This window comes from Meleagris gallopavo, chromosome 14 (assembly GCF_905368555.1).
Source record: "Meleagris gallopavo chromosome 14, MGAL_WU_HG_1.1, whole genome shotgun sequence".
NCBI classification, from domain to species: Eukaryota; Metazoa; Chordata; class Aves; order Galliformes; family Phasianidae; genus Meleagris; species Meleagris gallopavo.
Genome location: NC_139417.1, coordinates 16,823,385 through 16,845,642, shown reverse-complemented (window position 1 = coordinate 16,845,642; position 22,258 = coordinate 16,823,385). Strand labels below are relative to the sequence as shown.

Below are 22,258 nucleotides of genomic sequence, written 5' to 3'. Positions count from 1 at the left end.
GTTGCAGATGATGTTTTCATATGAAAAAGGGGATGGGGAAGAGGTCACAGTAGAAATGAGAGTTTTAGATACAAATTTGCAGAATTCATGAGCTAAGGCTGAGTTGTAGAGTTTTTAACACTCTCAAGCAATACAGAAAACGAAAGTTTTTAAGTTTCTTTTATGTGCAGTCATTGCTTTGTGGGGTGAAAAGCAGTTTTCTATATTTTTTATTTTTTTTTATTTTCTTTTGGGTAATAGCTAGAAAACAGCTAAGGATAAAGAAAGGATCGAGTAACTTGTTCTATAACCCTTGAATTTGACCTGCATCAGCCCTGTGTCTGCTCATTGCCAGGTGCAGGTGATGCCAGCTCTGCTGTTGGAGAAGTGTTGGTGTGGCTGAAGCCTCACGGTGCTGAATGCTGGGGAAAGCAGAGCTCTGGTTGATAAGGCTTGTGGTGCTTCGTGTGGGGTCTCCAGCTACAGTCCATAGCTTCTGCTTGGGCATTTAAGCTTACATTTTTAAGCAGCAAGTACCTCCCCTGAATAAAGATTTATTGATCGGACAGAGATGTTCTGTGTACTCGTTAGGTTTGTGTGCACATCATTAGTGGCATGTGAATAGCCTCTATTTGTACACTGAGCATTTTCCACCAGGGAAGATAATCTGTTTTGTTGCTTTGATCGTTAAAGATTTTACTATTCATACCACGATAATAGTAATGAAAAAGCATGAATTGGACCAAATGACTGCATGCTCTTGATGAAGATGACCCTTCTTTAGGTTGGATGTTGACCAGCCCTATGGGCAGCACGCTCTGATGGCCTTCTGGCAAGGTAGCAGGAGCGCCTGCCTCCTGCTTGGGCACTTACTGTTTTGCCTCATTTCCTAGTGTTGACTAAGCAATAGTTAATTTTGCCACTTCTGAGACAAAAGCTAACATGAAAGCTAATTATTTTCTTTTTCCCCTTCTCCCCACCCCTCCGTTTGAGGTCTGCTGTGCTCCTCATTACTGCTCCTTGTCTCATGTTTTTGTTACTCTACAGAGTTTTGTTGAAACTGTAGTGGGAAGAAGTGCTGACGCCTTTCAAAGAATTAGCCAAGGATTTGTGGATTCGAGTACAGTTACTGAAGTAGTCACGTGTACGCAGTAGCTTTCCTTTCATATCTTTAGCTTCATCTGCTTATGGATGTTCCAGTTCTTCACTAGAATTATTGTAACTATTGGACTTTGAATCTCGAGTTGACCATCTTTAGCAGTGCAACAGCAGAGAAACTACGGATCTGTATAGTTCTGACAAAGAGCTGTGTTTCTAGTGCTTTGAATGATGTGATTTAGTCTACTTGAGAATCCTTCTTCCTTGGTAAGCTTAAAATAGAAACAGAAGAGGTGGAGTACTTAACTGTGCTCTTTTTGTGTGGCTGTTACATGGTAACAAGTACAAACAAGGCTTCCTTCCCTCTTCTCTGCAGAACAAAACAATCTGGTGGCTCTTGCTTGGCACTTAGTTTTGTAGGAAGTTCTTCTGTACTATGTAACTGATTTGTTTGCTGGCACCTGGATGCTGCATTGTGTGTTTCATCAGGCGTTGGCATTCATGCACTGGAAATCCCTTCTGCACATCTGTTCTTCAGCACTGCTGGCTTTGACCTTGTCCTGTCCTGTCCCAAGAATATCTTTTGCTGGGATCCACTGTGGGCAGATTTTCATCTGAAAATAAACCAAAGAGTTTATCAGAAGTCCATTCTTTGCCTAAAATACTTGGAGTATTTATAACTGTGCTGTTTCCACAAGCATTTCCAGATGACTGTAAAGAAGTTGCTTCTTAGGCTCTGTGTGGAAAATGCAAAACAATCTCATTTGTAGTCCAAGAAACTGGGCTTATTGTGCAGATACCAATTTTGTAAGAGGGAAACATCAAGGAGAACAAATATAGCACTTGTCTCCTCTACTGAACCGGATCTGAGTGTTAGTGGGCATATGCATAGATGTTTTTTTTCCCCCTTTTCTTCTTTCTGTAGTGCAGAGTAACAGTACTCAGAAGGCATTGTCCCTGATGTAACTTGAAAACTGTTGGTATCACTGAACGTACTTCAGAGTTGGGAAAGTTGCATAAGCTCCTTATGCAAAGCTACTACCTTAAGCTGCTTAGCAAAGCTCCACCACCTCGTGTTTCCTGCCTTGAAGCGATTTTAGCATAAAGTCATCTCCTTTTCGAGCATCTGAACATCTCAAGTCCATAGGTTAGATGATACGCATAATTAGCTGCTCACGCCTGTCTGTTTTCCTGACAGAACAGAAAGCTCCCTTTGGCATAGTAGTGATTTTAATAAAGCATCAATAAAACATGCAGAAAGTGGTGGAAAGCAGTATAGAAGGCACTAAACTCATCGGGTGAGATTTAACCTGAAATTTACACCAGTTCTCTTTCATTCTGAGATGGACACGGTTCTTCAGCACGGAGTAGGTGTGAGAAATCATGAAACCATGACAGTTCTGAGTCCTTCCATCCCCTTAACTCACCTCCAGTGTCCTGCCTATGGCCTCGTAGTGGAGCACTGCTGCTCCCTGATGCCTCTTCCACTGTAGCAGGATGAGAGTTGTTTGTAGGCCTCAAGCATGGAAATCACAGGCATATGTGTACTCTGTCTAAACTTGTTCCAAAAATGAGTTATTCATTGGTTATTGTATTTCAGACTTTTTAAAAAGTAATGGACAAATCACGGATTTGATAATTGATTTGCTTTATATAATACAAACCTGAGAACAGCAGCAGAAACTGGAGATCTTGTGTCATGCTGCTGCTTACCCCTTGTTTCCCTTCTTCATTCAACTGAGGGGAAAGTCTCTACTTCCATCTGATTCTCAGAAAAAGTGGAAGTGCGTCAGTCTGGGGCTTAGCACTGCAGAGAGTTAGCAGCCTGCAGTTTTAATTAGAATCTCATACAAATTCCAGATTCATAAGGATCCACATCCCCTTCTGGCTCACTCTTCCTTTCCAGAAGACTCAACAACTTTCCACTAAGTCTGAGTATGACAGTAACGAGCATATCCCACCCGGATTAATTTATGGCTGTACTTCTTGGGAAGTAGTACTGTCTAATGATTTGAACTACCTAAATGGTGCCCGTGAAAATACATCTTTTCAAATACAAACAGTTCTGTTTTAAAAACTCTGGACACTTCTGTCTGAAAGCTGTTATTTCTAGAAGTAAAATTGCAGTGATTCTTTATCATCAATTGCCAAAGTTCTGTTAGGGTTTTCTTCCCTCCTGCTGTTAAATGTATGTAGATCCAATTAATACAAGAATATGAAAAAAGTCCTGAAAGCTTGCCTTAGTACTAGGCCTGGAAAACTTCCTTTATTCCTTTGTATCAGCTGAATTTAATGATCTTGTTGGTCAGAAAAAGGCTTCTAAAGCCTTTTGAAGAACTAAAATTGCTTCTTATGTTCTTATGGAAACATGAGCATTGTAGGCATGGTTTCAAATAATTTTGCACAAGGCTTTTCTTAGAGCAGCTTATGCCTTATGTTCTTGCTTTAATAATACCTCATCAGAGCCATAATCTGTTCCTGGGAGCCTGTTTTAGTCTGAGTTCCAGTCTTTTTCTGCATTGTATGCAATGAAGGATGCAGAGGTTTCTCAAATACTTGTAGTAATTGCAGCATCTTTCATGCCTTGTACCGGGGACTTGACTATTCAGAATTCATATTCAGTGAAAATAATTTGTCCCTGTGAGTAAGGGGAAGATCCCATCTGGTACATGTTGAGTACACGTATATGCTCTTCACATCAGGTATTTCCTACTGATGAGAGTGACTACAGAAAAATCTAGTGGTGAAGATCTCTGATCTCATCAGATTTCTGTAGGAAGATTTGAAAAATGCTGAGGGCTGCTTCCTCCTGATCTTAGGGGTGTAGGAAAGTGTTACGTAGAATATCCAGAAGGCTTTGCTCTGGACACAGGGTGATGCAAGTTCCATCACAGATAGAAGTTGTGTATCACTGGGGATAGCTTCTTAAGCTATATACCATGTCTCTAGTGTAATTGTCCATTTCTGTTGTCTACAGGCATTTTTCTGACGCACAAGTGTTGTTAAAATATATATAAACAATTTCCACTCGGTGCCTTAAATGAAAGGTGGTAGTGAATCTTGTGAAAGGGAGTAAAGAAGCTTGCCTGCTGGGGAAGCGCTGAGCTTTCTAGTTCAGTGCATTTATTAGTTCTTAAAGAGTTATGAATTTAGTTTGAGGTCATTCTGGAAAGGCACTTTCTCTTGGTCTGCAGTACACGATTAATAGCAAGAGCAATGCCAAGTACATTAAGACACAAAGTGAACCTCGGAGGTCCAGAAGAAAATAGCATCTTGTGGCAGCAGGAAACTGTTGCTATTTCCCTGTTAGATGCTGTGGAAAAGAATGTTTCTTCTCTGTGAAGAAAAAGTTATGTTTGACAATCAGAGGAAAAATAAAAGCTTTTTAGTAAGAAAAGCAACAAGTTTTGTTTGAGCATAGATATTTTGTAACTGCATTTCCAGCTTGTTTGGGCAGCCATGAATGATTGCAGAACAAGATTATAATTGAGATAAAATAGAACTCCTGAACCTGAAAAATTAAATTCGGAGTTTTCAAATTCCATGATCTCTTTCTTTGACCTTTCCATGGATTTGTTTTCCTGCCAGGGCATTTTGTATCCAATTACTCTTAATGCTTTACAAAGCAATTAACCTCCCTCTCCCATCTTCTCTTCCTCCTTTGGTTTTCAGAACCTTTGTCAGCCAGATGTTTCCTAATTTGGATTTAGTTCCTTCGTCAGGAAATTGATCTTTCAGTACATCACATGTTCTTAAGTTCATCACCACTGAATGTTATCTCTGCATTCCGTTTAGCTCTCTGCTTTTTCCAGGAAGTGTTTTTTTAACCAAAGCTGACAAACTTACCCAGCAAAGCCAGTGCAGTTTTTATCACATCTAACCTTGTGCTGGTATTGAAGGAGATCTTGTTAAGTAATTCACACACTGCTTTTGTCAACCTTTTTTTTTTTTTTTTTTTTTAAATATAGAAGTGAAGTCTTGTTACCTGAGAAGGATAAAAGAGATGGTTTGCAGTCTAGCATTTACTGCTGCTCTTTTTGGCCGTTGACCAAACGTGGTTACCATTTTTGTGTGTTAATCTTGGGATAAACCTTGAAGTTCCTCTCCTAGTGTTAATGGAAGAACATTCTGTTGAAATTTAATTTCTTGTTTCGAATTGTGGTCTTATGTTCAGAATGAGTTTCTTTTCTTGAGATGTAAGTAACGGGGATATCTGAATTATAATCTCTGAACTGTGCAGAAGTGAGGTAACTGGCTGCCACTTCACTGCTGTTTTGTCCTTCTTCCCCTCTGCTTTCTGTGGTAGGGTGTCTGCATGCTGTCTTCTGCTGGTGGTGAGTTGGCTATGCAGGGACATGTCCAAATTAATGCTGTGTGGGGGGCAAAAAAGAGAATAAGGAGCGGAGGGGGGAGTGTTGTATTTAAATAAAACGATAACAATAAAATACCATATTCTACAGTCTTAATAGTAACCGTGCCATGGTTTCGTTCTGTTATGCAGTGCACTGTCATTAATCAGCCACGGTAACCTACTGAGCATCCAGTAGTGCTTTCTCCAGTGGGTGACGTTCTACCTGTCAGCACAGTTTTTCCTGTTAGAATCTCATTTTGGATTTACTGTCTTTATCACAAGTCTGAAATTTGGCTGAAATGCAGTATTCAGATTTTCAGGCAATATCTCATACTGTCTCTTTTTTTTTTATAAAAATAAAAAAAAGCACCAAAATGCATAAAAATACTGAAGAACTTTATTTCTATCCATACAAGAGGAAAGTCTCAAACTAAATAACTTTTAAAGTGAAACTTCATAGACATCAGTGCAGATTAAGCTGCCTAGGTCTCAAATAAGAAATGGGGAGCTGGAGGAAGGAACTGAAATGTGTTCAGATATAACCATTCAGCCATGACTTTGAGCTTTTCTTTCCTTTCATATCAGTGCTCTATCCTGCAGGGGATTATTTTCTTGCATGTGACTTTGAGTTTGATAATCACAGGCTTAGATTAAGGGTACCTGAGGCAATAACTTCTGGAGCTCAGTTCTGTGCTGAAATTGGTGAATTCTTCCATCAAACTCCTCTGATCCCAGGCTGTAGGTATTTTTAAAGAAAAGACTAGATTGCATATGAAATGTATGTTTATATGTGTGTGTGTGTATACATATTTCATAAAACATAGAATTTTTACTTATATCCTCTTTGCCTATAATACATAAGGCTTTACATATGTGTTTTAGGGGACAAGTTTAGGAAATGCTTGGAATGTTTTTGCAAGTGCTTGAGACTGGTCTGTTATTGCTCTCTGGTATTTGTTTGCTTCATGGGTGCCTCAGTTTGGGTAGGTGGACACGCCTGAATTTCCAGTTCCTAGCATTTGAAGCCTCTCAGGAGGGTAGGAAGAGCATTGCCTGTCCTGTGCTGTACCTCTCTGTAGGTAATGCATGCCGTTGGGGTGCTGTAGGGAGCCCTGACCATTGTCCATTGGGGTCTCCAGCCAGCTGCCAGCAGCACTGGGTACTGGTGCAGTCTGGGGCATGATGAGGGATACAAATAAACTTCATTCAGGTCAAGGAATATCCGATTATGAAATCAGTGCATGCTGTGGGAAGCAGTGAGTTATGTTTTGGCAACTATGCAGGGTAAGATAAAGTTTTAAAATAATGATTTGTATGAGATAGAACCAAAGATATTTTGGAAGAAATGCTGTATTACTTGCACCTCACCAGGCAGTATCCTCCGTGTGTTAATACAAAGGCTACTTGTATTTTTGAAGCCTGAAGTACTGGCTCATTGGCAGCATCATTAACATCCCAAGGCTCACAGTGCTGGAGGTCAGCAAGAGCTCTGGAGAAGTTACAGTTAGCTTTTGGCAATGGCTGAATGTGGAAAAAAAAAACACGTATGTTTAAAGTTTAATAACACTTTTGGGGAATTTCAGACTTTTCTTTGTGCTGAATAAACACGATTTCTCATTACTGTAGGTTGAGAACTTTTACAAAAAAATTTCAGCCTGAAAGTCTTGATATGCTAAAAAAGTCCTGCCTGCATGAAGTGGAGGTATGTATACTTTTGGTACCAATGACAGCGTTTTATTTGGAAACTCAAAGTGAGATTGATGGTGAGTAGAGCATGGAAAATCTGTGTGAACACTGCAGCAAATCTCCAAGTTTGCTCCTTGCAGTTCCGTGAGCAGCATGAGGCAGCAAGGCCAGAATCTGAGGTTTTTATCAGCAGTGTGCATGCTTGAAATCATGTGTCTTAGCTGATGCCTGTGCATTTAAGACTGTCATAGAGCAGGACACATACAAGTCTGAATAACTGCTATTTCATCTGTGAGTAGAGGTCTTTCTGTTGTTACTCTACATCTTCTGTTAACTCAAATACCATGGAAAGAAAATGTCAGATATTTGTTCTTAATGTTTCTGATTAAACTGATCCATTACATGCCATTTCATGGGATGTGCTAGCTTCCGCTGCCTTGCTGGACAGAAAAAGGTGGTTTCAAGATAAGGTTGAAGGTCCTAGGAGTGAACTGTGCAAATATGCTTTCTCTTGTCATCCATGAGTTGGTAAATATGACTCTGTTTATCTTCAGTATTATATTTTTTGATCTGGAAAGATTAACTTGCTGTCAGTGTAAGACTTTCACTGTACCACCACAAAAATAGATAAGCCAGGTTTGAATGATGGTAGCTAAACACATTGTCAAACTTGATTTTACTGTTTTCACAATAACTGTATTCCTCTTGAGTTGGAGATGGAATTAATATTGCCTATAATGACTTGCTAATTTGCATTTTTGTCACATAGTTGATTTAATTGAAATAGTTGAAAAAGATTCTGATAAACATTCCCCTGTACTTAGGGAAAAAGAATGCAAAGCTGGTTCCTTTGTAAAGCTTTCCCATAGGTGTACCAAAGTTGATTGAGGCAGGCAGTCCCTGCAGGTGGTTGAACTGTGTGCAAAACAAAGACCTCTGGCTAGATTTGAAGAGGCTCTCAAATTGCTGGCACGGAGGTTAATGTGCAGAACTGTAGAAGCTAGTGGTCTTGAAATAGTATAGGTTTCCTGAGGAATTTTTAAGATAAATTACATACCCTAATTATTTATTTTGCAAGTTTTCTGCTTTTATTGACGTGAAATAACTGCCTGTGGTAACAGGCTCAGCTGAGTTCTGTTCCGTGGTGGTTACAGCTCTGCAGGTCTGGGTTCAGCGAGTGCTGGCGTATCCAAAGACCTCAATGACAAGAATAATATGTGAGGTAGAGGTGCACTGTGTTGCTGTCTGTGGAGAGATTAGTGTACAGTGAGAGAGGGCATCCAGTTATTACAGTTTTTCTTTGTTCCACTGGGAAAAGGATGGGCTAGAAAAAGTGTAGGGCAAGGGAAGATGCTCTGCAAACCAGAACCATCCATGCAGTCCCTGTATCCATAAAGCTCTATGATGCTTATATAAAGTACAAAGGATATATGGTCAGGTAAAGCAGGGGGTTGCAACTGAAAGTCGATAAATAGAGCAAGATAAGAAGTTGTGGTAAAACTCTGCAGAACGGTTGCTGCTACTTTTCTTCTAAGCTTTTGTAAATTCATTTTGTTAGAAATATCTGAGGTGCTTTTAATTAAGCCTCTGCTAATGACGCACTGCAGATGGCTTTAATCCTACCTAGGGCTTGTTAATAGCGGAGTTCCTCTGAAAACTTTCCTGCTCATCTTTCTATTCTTACAGCCCAGCTTCATCAGGATGATTTGTCTATTGCTGATATCCCTATAGGGACAGGGAAGCTGAGTGAGAGCCACAGGCAGCCTAACAACAGCTACGAGCCTGCAAAGGCTGCTCGTTAATGAGTGGTGCTCCCATGCAGCGTTGGAACCAAGATCTAATGAGCCCCCAAAGGAGCTGGGCCGACCGCAGTTTTCCTTGGAGCACCGTTTTAAACTTTTCTTTGGAACAAGTCATTGTATTGCTTAGTAGGGGTTTTAACTGTATTTTGTCATGCTTCTTAGCTTTTAATTGGTTAATTCTTATGTATCTAGAGTCTAATTCAGGTGTTTCAGATGGATTTGCGTGTGGTGCAAGTAGTGGCTCAATAGCACTTGTACTGTATCTCAGCTTTTCAAAGCCTTGCCATCCTCAACGTGAAATTACTCAGAATAAAACTAAAACTAATGTCGTGTGGAATAAAGAATGTGAAAGGAGGAATAATCTTGAACAGCAAGTGCTCTCATAGTGAGATCTGCTGAGCTGCCAGATAGCCTTGCTCTGTAAGGTGAGGCTCTGCTAGGCACTGCTCAGCAGGCTGCCACCAGAATACATCAGCAGGTCTTTGTGAGCTGGCATGGATCTTGCTTATCCCTTCAAACGCTCAGATTGCAAATGCTGTTGCTTTCTTAAATGATCTTTGTGGAGGATCCCCATCATAGACTCATAGAATGGCTTGGGTTGAAAGGGACCTCAAGGGTCATCAAGCTCAATTCCCTGCCACAGGCAGGGCCACCAACCTCCCCATTTAATACTAGACCTTGTGTAGCAGAGAAGTACGAGGAATGAACTCTAGAACTTCAGCTGCAGATAGAACTCAAGTGGATTTCAATATAGAGATTGCCAACTTTGACACTGGATGAGATCAGCTTTAAGTTATTATTTATACATACGTTTAGCAATTTTGTCTCTTGTTTGTCTCAGCAAATTGATCCCAGCTCTGGGCTACTTTGGTATCAAAGAAAAACCTAGGGAACAGGAATACTGCGGGAAGACTAGCTTATTAAATTATGTGCAAGTGGAGGATTTTCATAGTGGTTTTTATTGTATTTTGTTTGGGTTTTAAAAAGACCAAAAATGTTGAATCTTTGAATCTCTGACTCTTTCACTATGTGTGGTAAATACACCTTTACTTTTCCATGGCTAGAACACTTTCATCCATCACTGGTTCTTGTCAGTCTTACAGTCTTAGAATGTGAGCTACAAGAGGTAGAGACTTGATTAAATGGTACGGAAGATTGAGAGCCCACCATGTGGGTATTTTTCATTGAAACAGAGTGTACCGGTTGATTTTTACCACTAGTAATTGCATTTTGAGGGAAATGAGAAATGGATGTTTTCAATTTTTTTTTTTTTTTTTTTTTTTTAAACGATGTGGCTACTTGAAATTGCTGAGGGATGGTTCTCATTAGTCTGTGCCTCTCATTTGTATGATGCTGTGTGGAGATGACTTTAACTTATAACTTTAAATTATGTTAATACCATAATTTATCAAGATGAAATTTCTTCTTTTTTTTTTTTTTTTTTTTTGTCAAAGATTCTTCCTGTTGAAAGTTTATATTTGGCTTCTCAAACAGGTCTGAGAAGTTCAAATACTATATGTAGTGCTCTTATAGGAGGAAAGTTTCTCATTTTCCAAAATAGAGGCAGATTTCCTCTGCGTGTTCTTTTGGTAGCGGAACCAAAGGTTCAGATACTGAAGCTGCTGCTTACCTTTATCCTTCTGGATGATTACATAAAGTGTGCCAAAGCTCTGCACAAGTGATTGAAGTCCTGTTAATTCCAAAAGCACCAAAATGCCTTTGTTGAAGCCGAATGTGCTCCAGCCCTGCACCTCTTGACCCCAGGCATGTTGGATAAGGAACAGAGCTTCCTCTGGAAAGCCCTCAGCAAGCATACAGTGCAGCTAGAGCCCAGCAGCTTATGCTAGCACTGTTTCATCAGTATATCACAGAGTCATTGTGCAGTACTTGTTAATACCAGTCAATAAATTATAGAGGATACTGCAGAAACAATATGCGAAGCACAGCAGTCCTGAGGCTTCCTAGCTCTGATGCTTTGGGATTTCTTTTAGAACTTAGTTCTTGGGTTGTGTAAAGTACTTCTTTCTCAGCAGATTGTGGCCATTTCTGGGGTTGTCGTGAGAGAGAGCAGGTGTGAGGTTAACTCTTGTCACACAAGTGCTTCAGGGTTTTGGCTTTAGCACAGAAGAAAAGGAAAAAGCATGTTCGTGTCACACAGCTGTCACTTGAGCGAAACCTGAGCAAAGCCAGGTCCCGGGGGTCACATCTGCTGGAGGATGCTCCAAGCCAAGTCAGTCCCTTTCAGCCGTTGCTCGTTCTGCGTGCAGCCTGTCTGCTGTGTGCACTTCTCTACGTGCTGTCAGATGTGTCCCCAGTATGAAGTGGGCAGGGGGTGGTGTTGGGCAGTATGAGAACTGCTGTTCCTTGTGCTGTGATGCTGAGGATGGGGGAGGGGGGAGGGAAGAGGGGAGAGAGGAGGATGCTCCTCTGTGTGACTGCCTTTCTGGGGTGCTTAGCATGAAACTCAAACACTACATTCACAGAAGTATGAGAAAATTTTAACTGTAATGTGACACACACTGGAGAGAAAAACAAACAACAAAATGTGTTCAGACTTCACGGATTGGCACCTTGAAATTAATGGTTGTCTTTTTTGCCCTTAATATTTCAGTGATTCGTCAGCTCAGTGCCAGGGGGAGCAATTTGATGTAGGTCTGATCTGTATACTGCAGAACCTCCAACTTTGCCTATTCGCTGTTCTTACGGGGAAAAAAGGGATACTGTGAAAGTGATGCACACAGTGTAAAGGCCACAGTTGTCACACAGTTTTTAGAAATATACTGCACAGCTTGTGTAGGAAAAAATGGAAGTAAAATAAGAACGGTGTACCACAGCACATAGACCATGGCAAATTCTTTGTCATTTAGCCAGTAACAAAGATAGAAATGGAAGGTAACAAATTATTTCGCAGTTTATCACTGCACCTGATGCACTTCAGTGCCACATGCTGAGATTCTATTTTTTTATTCTATTTTTAAATTATTTTTGGTTGCTGCATCTTCCTCTTCAGACTTCTGTAATACTGTTTTGTACATCAAGCACAGGTCTGGAATAGTAAAACAGTAAGAGGAGGGGAGAGTGGATGTGACTTCAATCAAATTGGTTGCTGCACGTGTTCAGGTTGTTGTTAGTGTGGTGTATACAAAGCAAGGAGGATGAAAGCTGCTCTTTAACAGCTGTTTGACTTCCAACTGCTGTACTGTGTATAATTGCACCTCATGTATTCTCTCTCCTTTGAAAACTCTATTTCTTACAAATAAATGGATGTGGGCAACTAGAAAATCGGTGTGCTTGTCAGCTGTGTTCCTGCTGGATTACCGAATTTGTGACACTCCATATCCACACATTTGTACTTCTCTTTGGAGTTCAGTTATAGGAAAACTGAGGCACTGCAGAGCATCTGTCCATTTTCTATTTGTTAAAACATGCATTTACGATGAAGGCAGTTCTTAAATTTGAAGTCAATGATCATCTTGGTATTTGTTCTTTTAACAGGTAAAATCTTGCACATGGAAGACTAAATGTGTGGTTCACCTGGGACAGAAGCAAAGTTACTGAATTGAGGCAACTGAAGATGCTGCTGCTGTGGAAACAGCTGTTCCTGGTATCACTTGTTGGCTGTCTTGGAGGTACCAAACTACAGTACTGCATGCTAAACTGTGATTTCAAATGCTAAGAGTGAATTAATTAAAATAACTTCTCAGAAGTTCCTAAACAGAGCCCTGCTTTCAAAGCCAGAAGAAGATATTTGATAACATTAGAGATGCCATTGGTAATGCAAGCATCGTAGATACAGTGATGTAATAACTTCAGGATGTGTTTCTATTTAAATGGAGACTTTAAATTCTTGCTGTTGCTGGGGGTGATTGCTACAGCTTTTGTCAAAGCTTCAGTTGCTGTAGAATGGGTTTATTTGTGAGGAGCACTGCTGTTATTACTGCACCAATCAGCAGTCCAGAGATTTGCTTTCCCACTCTGCCAGACGGTACCCCTCTAGTTCTCAGTGCTGGGAAGCTGTGCTGCCTTTTAGGTCTCCTTATGTCCTGTTGTCTCATTCGAGACATTGCTCCCTAGCTTCCTGAGATCACTGCTCAGAGCAGCAGGAGATGTCCCAGACTACTTTTAGTGATTGTTCAGCACATGCTCTGCTTGCCCATCCCTAATGGTGCCACTGTGTGTGTGAGGGAGAAGGAGGAGGTCCCTATGCTGTCCTCAGTGGTGATTTGTGCTGGTGATTTCTCTGCATGATGGCACCATCAAGGTTGCAAAGAGCAGACATAACTGGTGGGGCCCAGATGACCAAAATGCTCTTCAGTAAGTCAATGCCATGTTAATGATTTTATTTCCTGTAATGAATCTGTGCTACCAATGAGGGAAGCCTTTTGTTGTTCTAGTTAATCTCATTTGATAAAGGTCTGGGAGTTCTTGAGCATGCAAAGCAAACAGAAAGAAATTTTCTCTTGGTGCATCTCTTTGCTGCATAGAAGGGGCTGGCTGTGGGACTGGAGGACAGACTGGAAAGCAGTGATCAGTGCTGTCAGAAATCTTGAGCTGATAGGTCTGTTCCTTGAGGGATTTCTCACCTCCCACCTCTCCCTCTCCTATACCTGCACCTTGTGCTCATGCTTTGACTGCCATCAGGAGGAGTGATTCCCTATTTTGAACACAACTGAGAAAGATTTGCAGATTTCATCCTTACGTGAGGGTTCAGAGGATGAACTGGTTTAACCATGTGGCATGCCTCCCTGTAATCTGAAAGTTACTAATGTGGTCTCTATCAAATGCAAACGCTTTTTCTCAGAAAAATAAAATTCCAGAAGACTTAAAGATGGGATTTTTTTCTTTTGCTAATACTTTGTAGTTTGTTTTCTGGAAGAGATATTGGATGTTTCTGACATTGAAACAATCTTATGAGAAAGTTACAATTTAAAATTGAAGGGCTTTGCTTAACTCTCTTTTGAGCTGCTGGGAGCACCTTGTTTTTAAGTAGACACAGTCTTGCTGCTGCTCCCAGTCTTTCCCCATGTCTGTATGTCCAGTGCTACGCCAAGCAAAGATGTGGTTCACTCTGAGCCTCTGCACAGCCCAAGACAGGGAGGGAGAGAGCAGCAGAGGGTTGTTTCCCTACAGGCACTGTTTTATGGCATTGCTCTGTGCCACTTGTTCTTCCTGCTCTTCTTCTTTAGCACTGAATGCATGCAGCAGCAGTCCTGCTCCAGGCCAGAAAGTGAGGTTGTGAACACCCTGAGTTAGCTAAAAAGTGCAGCTGTACTGGCCAGGATTGGGCCTCCCCTTGGGCTGCATCTGGAAATACTTCAAGTTAAAAATGTGTGTGCAGACTTGGAACGATTTGAAGGATGCACGTCCGCTTTCTGCGGTGCCTACTGCTGTGTCTTTGGCATCGTTGGTGAATTACTTGCAAGGCCAATCAACCACTTCGATGTCTGAATTAGCACAATTTGACATTATAGATGTTAGCAAAGCAGTTTGGTTTTGTAGAATATATGTATGCATTTCTGAATCTTACATGCAGCTTTGGAGTTTTGCTAACTGCTCAGTACAGTCATTATTCAACAAAAGAAATTTCAAGTAATTAGCTGATGTAATGAAGGATCTGGGGAGTGAGGCTAGAACAACAAATAGAATCTGAATATTGAAACTAATTAGCTATCTAAATATTATTTTAAGTGTAATCTCGCTGATTTTGACCTGCTAGGTATTGGTTTTTGCTAGGTTTACAGTACAGTATTTAAGAGTATGAATATCTTTTGTGCAATGCTAACTTGCATTGGTGACTTGAATCACAAATATCATTTCAAGTAGAACAAATGCTTTCATTATCTTCATGGTTATGTTGATGTTAAATGAGTACTGATGCTATAAACAACAACAAAGCCTGATTTTTAGTCTGTTAAACCTATTTATTTCTTTAAGCTTTTCATTTAATAGTAGTCTTTTATCTTTCTAACCGTATAACCTTATTTTTCTGTAGTTTTTCATTTATAAAATGTAATACCTATCCTTTGATTCATAGCAAATATCTGAAACACAGTATAAAAAGGGAGAACTAAAATCCAATATTCAATTCACAGATAACATGGAGTAAAGAGCTCTTTTTCAAAAGAACAATCATTTTACTCTAATTAAACTCTTGCTATCTTTAATTGCAAAGCTTGCAAATCTTCTGGATTGTGTCGAATTTAAATATGCTCTGTATTTTTTAATTTTTAAAAATGGAGATGATAAACGAAATCAGTTCAGACCAAGGAGGATCTGCTGACCCTTGCTTGGCACAAGCTTCCTTACAGAATGTGATAAGGAGCAAGCTGTAAGCACGGCCAGTTGGAGTCTTGCAAGCAGGCACATGGAGTAGGGACTGCAGGGTCTGTAGAACTGCTTGAGTGATGCCCTCAGACTTGCACTGAGATCAGTTTGGCCTTGATAGTGGTTCATGTGCAGATGTACGTAACCTCCTTCAGGAAGCATGAAAGGTCTTTCCCTCATCTGTTGAAGGGCTTTTCTGACTTTTAATCTTTCTTATATTTTCTACTGTATGTCACCTCAGTTCAGTCATGTTTTAAAGCAACTTAGATGAAAGCACGTTTTGTTTCTGCTGCTTGTGAGGAATGGTGGTCTTGAGGATACAGCGTGAAGTTGCAGGTTTATGTTAGATCGTGTCAACACCAGATGTACCAGAGGAGTTCCTGGGAGAAGAAGGGGGAGAGGGGAACACCACAAAAAAAAAAAAAAAAAGCAGAAGTAAATGTGTTCTGTGTAAGTGTAATTGCAGAAAGGAATGCAGTATGAAAGGAATTATGTTAGCTGCAGATTGTTCTGTTTGCATATCTCAGATTGGCATTGAGTATTGTGGAGTTTGCAAAGTGAATGTCAGAGCTAATACTAAAATGTCTGTTACTGAGAAAACTACTCTACTTGTAAAATTAATTTGCAATGACCATTGCAGTGACAAGGAAAAAGCTGATAATATTTTGAAGGGCCAGTGCTTCTGATTTTGTGTAAGGCTGTATTTGTTCAGCCTACTAGCCTTGCTTTGTACCCACTGCAGTTCATATTTGTCCAGTATTTCCCAAATGTTAGCTGAGTAACAATGGGGAGCTGGTGGATTGGACAACAAACAAGAAGTGAAGCAAAAAATGTATTTAATTCTAACGTTACCTTTTTGCTTAAATTGCTTGATTATTGTTAATAGAGCTTTGGAGCTGTAAACCTCTAAAATCTACCCAAGAATCATGCAGTTCAGTTGTTTCAGGACCAGTTTCAGTGAGAGCACTCTGTAAACATGAAGCAAGTTGTAAGCAGTTTGGAGGATATTACTTTTAAGCTATCATCAAGACAGATCAGCAGGTATTCTAACTTGCTATAGAAAACAATTTTTCTTATGTTCTTCCAAAACCTACCTGCAATTTAATGTTAGGAAATAACAGCTTCAGAAATGGAGATGTTGCTGATCTTGACTTACAAGTCTTGACGTTCTCTGTCCCTACAGATAACGTATTTCAAACTAGGTTCCTTATTGCAGTGTGCTGTATGGAATTGCTTTCAGTTTATCCTATGTGAATCTTCAGTTTATCAAAGTGGGGATGTTGAGAGTATCTAATGGAAAGGGGGGGGGGGAAAATAAGGCCCTTGAGGTTTTTCTTATTGGATTGTGTTTGTATTTGTGTAACCAATGATCCTGTAGTCTTTTTGTCTGTGTACCTTAGGGATAAGAAGGTGATGATTCAGCATTACATAGTATGTCAAGTTTCAAACAAGGGAGAGGAATGTCTGCTTTGTATTCCTTCCAAGTCAAGCCATTCTGTTATTGTGAACTTCTAAAAAATATGCTTTATTATCATTGTTAAACTACTCTGAAGAACAAGCTCAAAGATGAGTAGAAAACACAAAAGAAAAAAAAGAAAAATCAGCAAAAGCACCAAAACCAGACAAGAGCAGTTCCCAGAATGACTGAAGGTGTAGGCTGAGAGAGATCTCTGGTGGTCGTCTCATCCGACCAGTGAGAGTGCTGAGCTGAGTGATGCACTGGTGGAGTTGTGAATCCTTTCCAGAAGCATTATGGCTTTTCCTGACTCTTCTGGGCATTTTCCCAATCCTTCCAAGTGAAATGACCGTTTCCCTGCCCGCACTGCAGTCCCTTCAGGCATCATCCTCTCAAGCACCTGAGCGTGCTCAAACACAGAAATGTGATGTTTTCTACGCAGAACTACATTTCTTGCACTAGTGAAGACACACAGTGCTAAGATGACCGTGTCAGGCAGGCTGTACTTTCCAGTGAAGCATTGGAGCGTTAGGAAAAACAAACCTCTTGTCAATGGTGATGTGCTACACCCGAGTTTGAAACTCCACTGGAAAATTAAATAGGAAAAGGTAGAAAGGCAGAATGCAAGGAGAACCGATTAATGTTCTTTCTCTATCCAGTCTTAAAAGTGCGTGGTTGGAAATTGATCATATTTTCCAGATGTTCAGAAGGTCATTCTCAGTGCATCTTAAATAATGATCTGCCAGGAGGAAAAAAAAAAAGTATGTAGTTTAACATATATAGAAAGCATTTGGGCATTGAAGTCCTTTACAGCATAGTCTGTTAACAGGGAGACTTTTTCTGTTAACTTATATCCCATCTGCATTTTAAACTAAATCATATCATTATTGCTTTAGTGCCAATTCAGGTGTTTCCACTGTTTTCACTTCCATTTTTCCCATTTCTTTTGTCAGCCTAACTCTTAGAGGAGAACTTGGTTAAACTGCCAGGCTCCACAACGTTGTGCATCAGACCCACTGCTCTCCTCTTTGGTAGTATTAAGTTTGGGAGGCTTACAAAACAAGAGGTGTGATTTCTTTTACTTCCAAGAGGGATGAAAACCAACCTTCTGTTTTCTTCCTAGTGAATGCTCCTTGGATGCTGGCAGAGTGACAGCTATACCTTCCCTGTGCACAGATAATGCTTTTCCTTGAAGTTATTTGTAACTTCCAGTAATTCTGATGGTCTTTGGGGAGTTTCTGTATGGGTGAGAATCTATAAAAGCCATCATCATTTAATACTGTGACATTCTTCTCGTTAGAATTTTCTTTTATTACAAATTACAGTAGTCATAGAACCAGCCTATATCTCAATGAGCAGATTTTTGCATATTAATAATAATATTTTTGTACATTATACATGCATAGTCATAGGGTTCAGAATGCATCTATGCCAGTAGTGACTCAGAGAATTGTTTGTCTTGGAGTCCTTATATATTGCTAAGAGGATTGGTTACATTGATAGGAAATACTTGTTTGCTTATTGAATTAGGAAATGAGGAACTAATCTCAGAGTTGTGATTTTCTAAGTTCTCATGTCACGAGCACTTTATACAGCTCTGGTAACAGAAAACAGAATTACTACTGTAAATCTGAAAAGGTCCCACTCTAAATATTTCTTTGCACTTAAAACCAACATACCATCAAACCTAATTACCCCTCTGTTATGGTGAGCAAGGGATCCAGCTAGCAGCCTGGCGTGTAAACTCCAGAGCCAAGATATTTGCCCTGCTGCAGGCATTTTGCCTTTCACTTATAGAATGACAGATGGTGGTAGCTTTCTGAAGACCCAGTCTCACCTCTTGAGATGAATCAGAGCACATCTTGCTTCCTCTTTCCTTCTGCAACTCTTGTTTTTAATACGAATACAGTCTTGCACACTTAGTGCTGTGAGCTTTTCCATTTTTAGCTTAATGATGGAGCACACTCTTGTTAAGACTGACGTTTTAGAGATCTTCATTCTTTGGCCTTACTCAAGAAGACAGGGAGCAGAAACAGTGATGCTAAGCCATTCACTTTGAATTAAGTGAGGGAATAAATATATTTCCCTTAACCACAGTCATCTTTTTTTTCTTCCTAGCTGTATATAAAACTGAAGCCACGTCAGTGAAAAGGCTGTTGCTGACTTATTGGACTTTCTCTGTGTTCGGTGGGTTTACACAGGTCTGCATTTAGTGGTGAGCATGTTCCATCAGATACAGTGTGTAGTTCCATAAGAGTCAGTGATGTTGTGATACTGAAACACTTCTCGAAGAGAGACCTTAACATTTCTATTTCATGTTCTGACCTGAAGATCACTTTCTCTTGAAAAACAGCTACTTCTTGCTGTAGATACTGTCTGATTTTTAAAACGGAACCCTCACCTCCAACCAGTTGATGTCATTTCAGCATGACAAATGCTGTTCTTGTATTTAGTAATTAAACTCATGACAGATTTTTATGATGTTTGAACGGAGAAGTTTTGGCCAGTGGCAGTTTTAAATTTTGTGTCAATTACTGAAGTGTTGAGGTGCTTTTTTCTGCAAATATCGTAGAGCAATGAAGGCTGTGCATCTGTATTTATATGCTCCTGTCTTGTGCAGTTTCGATAGAGTTGGTGATCACTTCCAGTGCCTTGGTGCTTCTGTTTGCTGTGTCCCTCCTGGATAGATCATTATGCTGTGCTTGTTAGTTGTCATCTGACTTCAGTCGCAGTTGCCCTGGGGAAGGTACCTTCTGAAGGTGGATAACCTGTCCTTAAACAGCGTGTGATGTGCTTGTCATGTTTGCTTAATCTTTGTTGGTTAAACAACAGCTGTCATTGGCTGCTGTTGAAGAATAAATGATGACCAAGATGGATGAGTAATCTCATCTATTTGATTGATTCCTTGTATTTTGGGTAATACTTTGCTATTTCTTACCTGCGTAACTTCTCTGGTGATGCTCCTTGCTTTGGGAAGGCTGGTGATCTGCAGATGAGTCAGGTTATAGAAATACCAAACCAGAGGAGGGGGGAACTCTTTTCTCTGCTAATAAAAAGACAGAAATCAATAGGGAGGGAACACTGGGGAGAAAGATTTCCAGTAGAAGGTCATTGTGCTGAATGCAGGCTGTATCAGCCCCTAGGGAAGCTGAGAACATTGACAGGATGATGGGATGGAGGAACATGTTAGAACAGTTGTGAGCAATGAATGGGAAAGCAGGGAAGTACTCAGAGTTTGAAATCTAAACCTGCATAATTCAACAGATGTTCAGGAAAACAACAGAGATGAGAATAAATACTTTTATTATTATAATTATTAGAAAAAGCCTTTCAGAAGAAACTACTGCGATTTTGTTGTTCTTAATGACTGTGCTGAAAATGACTGTTTGCAGATTTTTATTATTTTTGGTAATGTTGCATTGCTGCTAGCCTCTTGCTAAAAGCACGATTATTTTGGGGGGGGACGAGAGGAGGCATAATTATCCTTGTAGTTCCTTGTTTAATAACAAGTGGGATAATGTTAGCCTTTAACTTTTCCTATGCGTTATCAGGGATCAGAACACAATTTACTCTCTTTGTTTATAGGATAAAATAACATGAGATCATAAAGCCAAAACCTAACCTCAACCTTATTGCTGTATATGCTTGAAAATCTAAGGAAATAAAGACTCATTTATATTGTTGAATGATTAGCACCATCAGAAGTTACTGATGCTAAAAGGAATTAAACTTCGTAACTATAAGCAGAATATTAAGAAATGGCAGTTTTATGTAGTGGAATGTTTTTTTTTTTCTTCCTGGATAGAACAGTTCTGACTTCCTTGTCTAGTTTTTAGAAGTCTTGAAGGGAAGTCAGAAACATTTCAAACATATGCCATTTGGCAGGAAAGTAGACCTTTCTCTAGACTGGGGCTGCTTTCTGTCTTGGAAGAGAAGGCAGAACATCATTTTAACATGACACCTAAGTGAATGTATTTTGTGCTCGATTATCCTTTACCCTTTAACAGAGCTTTTGAGGGTCAGACTCTCAGGACCAGCAGAGAAGCTTCTGAATGCAGAAATGGTTCTATTTGAACCAGTCACTAAAAGCAGCTTTAATGTTTTAATCCAACAGAGAAGAGATACCCTTAGTGAAGAAGGGGTGGTATGGAGTAATTTCATGCAATGATAACATTACGTTACACTGAATCTAACTGGATGCTTCACTGCAGTGTGAAATGAGGCACCTGGACTATTGCCTTCTTTCTTTTAAAAACTGCCGAGGCCCCAAACATCCCCTGGAGGTGGGAATTGTGCCTTGCACCAAGGACATGAGCTCTGCACATCAGGCTGTGCCTCTTTGGTGGCCTGCAGCAGGAGGCAGAGGATGGCAGTCGATGCTATAGAATCCACTGGCTTTTCTCAGTTGTTCTGCAATGAGAAGTTCAGTGTTTGAGACCTAAATTAAAAGCAGCTTAATGTGCATAGCCAAGTTCAATTAGTAGATATCTTATCATGTTACTCATACTACTGTCTGTGACTGTGGAAGCAAACAGGAAAAAAATCCGCAATTAGTTTGGTGTAAGATTCAGGGAAGGATTCTCCCAGGCTTCTGGAGGTGGCGAGTAATGCTGTAGCTGTTAGTAAATAACTGAATTGTCAATTCTGCAGAATTGACAGTAGCAGACAAATAGTGATGCAGTCTTAGGAACAGACAGAGGATTTGATTCACATTGATGTGAATATACCCTGACGTAAGTCTCGCAGTGGCATCACAGAGGAGCTTCCAATCTGCTCACTGGGCATTTTAGGAGGCTGTTACGTAGCAAGAAGAGTTACAGTGCAAATAAGAAATGGTCTTTTAAAGCTCTGCTGTATGTCGAGGAAAAGTTTTTCAGCTATTTCACTCCAGATTACTTTCTGGTCTTTATGTTGCTGGGGATCATCCATCAGTAGAGAGACTATGAATTGAGCCTCTTAAGGCTTCATCACATTTCTCATTTTTAAGGTTCACTGTGTAAGGAGATCATTTGCCACGTTATTTAATGAGTGTGGGCAGCTATGGGGATATGTAATGAAAGGAAATGGATTTTCCCCACATTCTACCAAATGTGATGAAACATTTATTCTGCATCAGCATTAGACGTATAGTAGCGCTCTGCGGGAAGACTGACTTCAAAACTGGGGAAGCTCATTTCTTTTCATGATATTTCATGCTAAAAATGCTGGGGGGGAGATGGTGGGCCAGCTGTTCCTGCCTTCAGAAATGTAGAAGAACTTCCTTTGATTGCAGCTGTGGGAAAAGAAAATCAACATTTACTTCCTAACCTATGCAAAACGTTAGCACAAGCCATAGATGGTAGTTTAAAGACAGAAATGTATATGGCTGAACTTACTGTTTATGTATGTTTTGTATATAAAATATGAAAGATTCATCTCACTATAGGATCTACATCTATATTATAGATGCAGAGTGGACAGATTTTAGCTTTTAGTCTGTAAGTGCATGACAGTACCCTTACCACAGAACTGTATTGGAAAACAATAATTCTATTTTTCTTTAGAGTTTTTGAATCTTGATCT

At 40.0% G+C, this 22,258-nt stretch overlaps 1 protein-coding gene across 1 annotated transcript in view; it reads left to right on the top strand.

Annotated features, from left to right (window-relative positions):
- Positions 1 to 22,258, top strand: part of LOC100541675 (contactin-3) — a 92,418-nt gene that overhangs the window by 8,856 nt on the left and 61,304 nt on the right. Inside the window, exon 2 of the mRNA XM_085235935.1 lies at positions 12,412 to 12,545. Within this exon, the coding sequence (XP_085092061.1) occupies positions 12,491 to 12,545 (55 nt within the window). The 5' untranslated portion in view covers positions 12,412 to 12,490. The remainder of the gene's footprint in view (positions 1 to 12,411; positions 12,546 to 22,258) is intronic.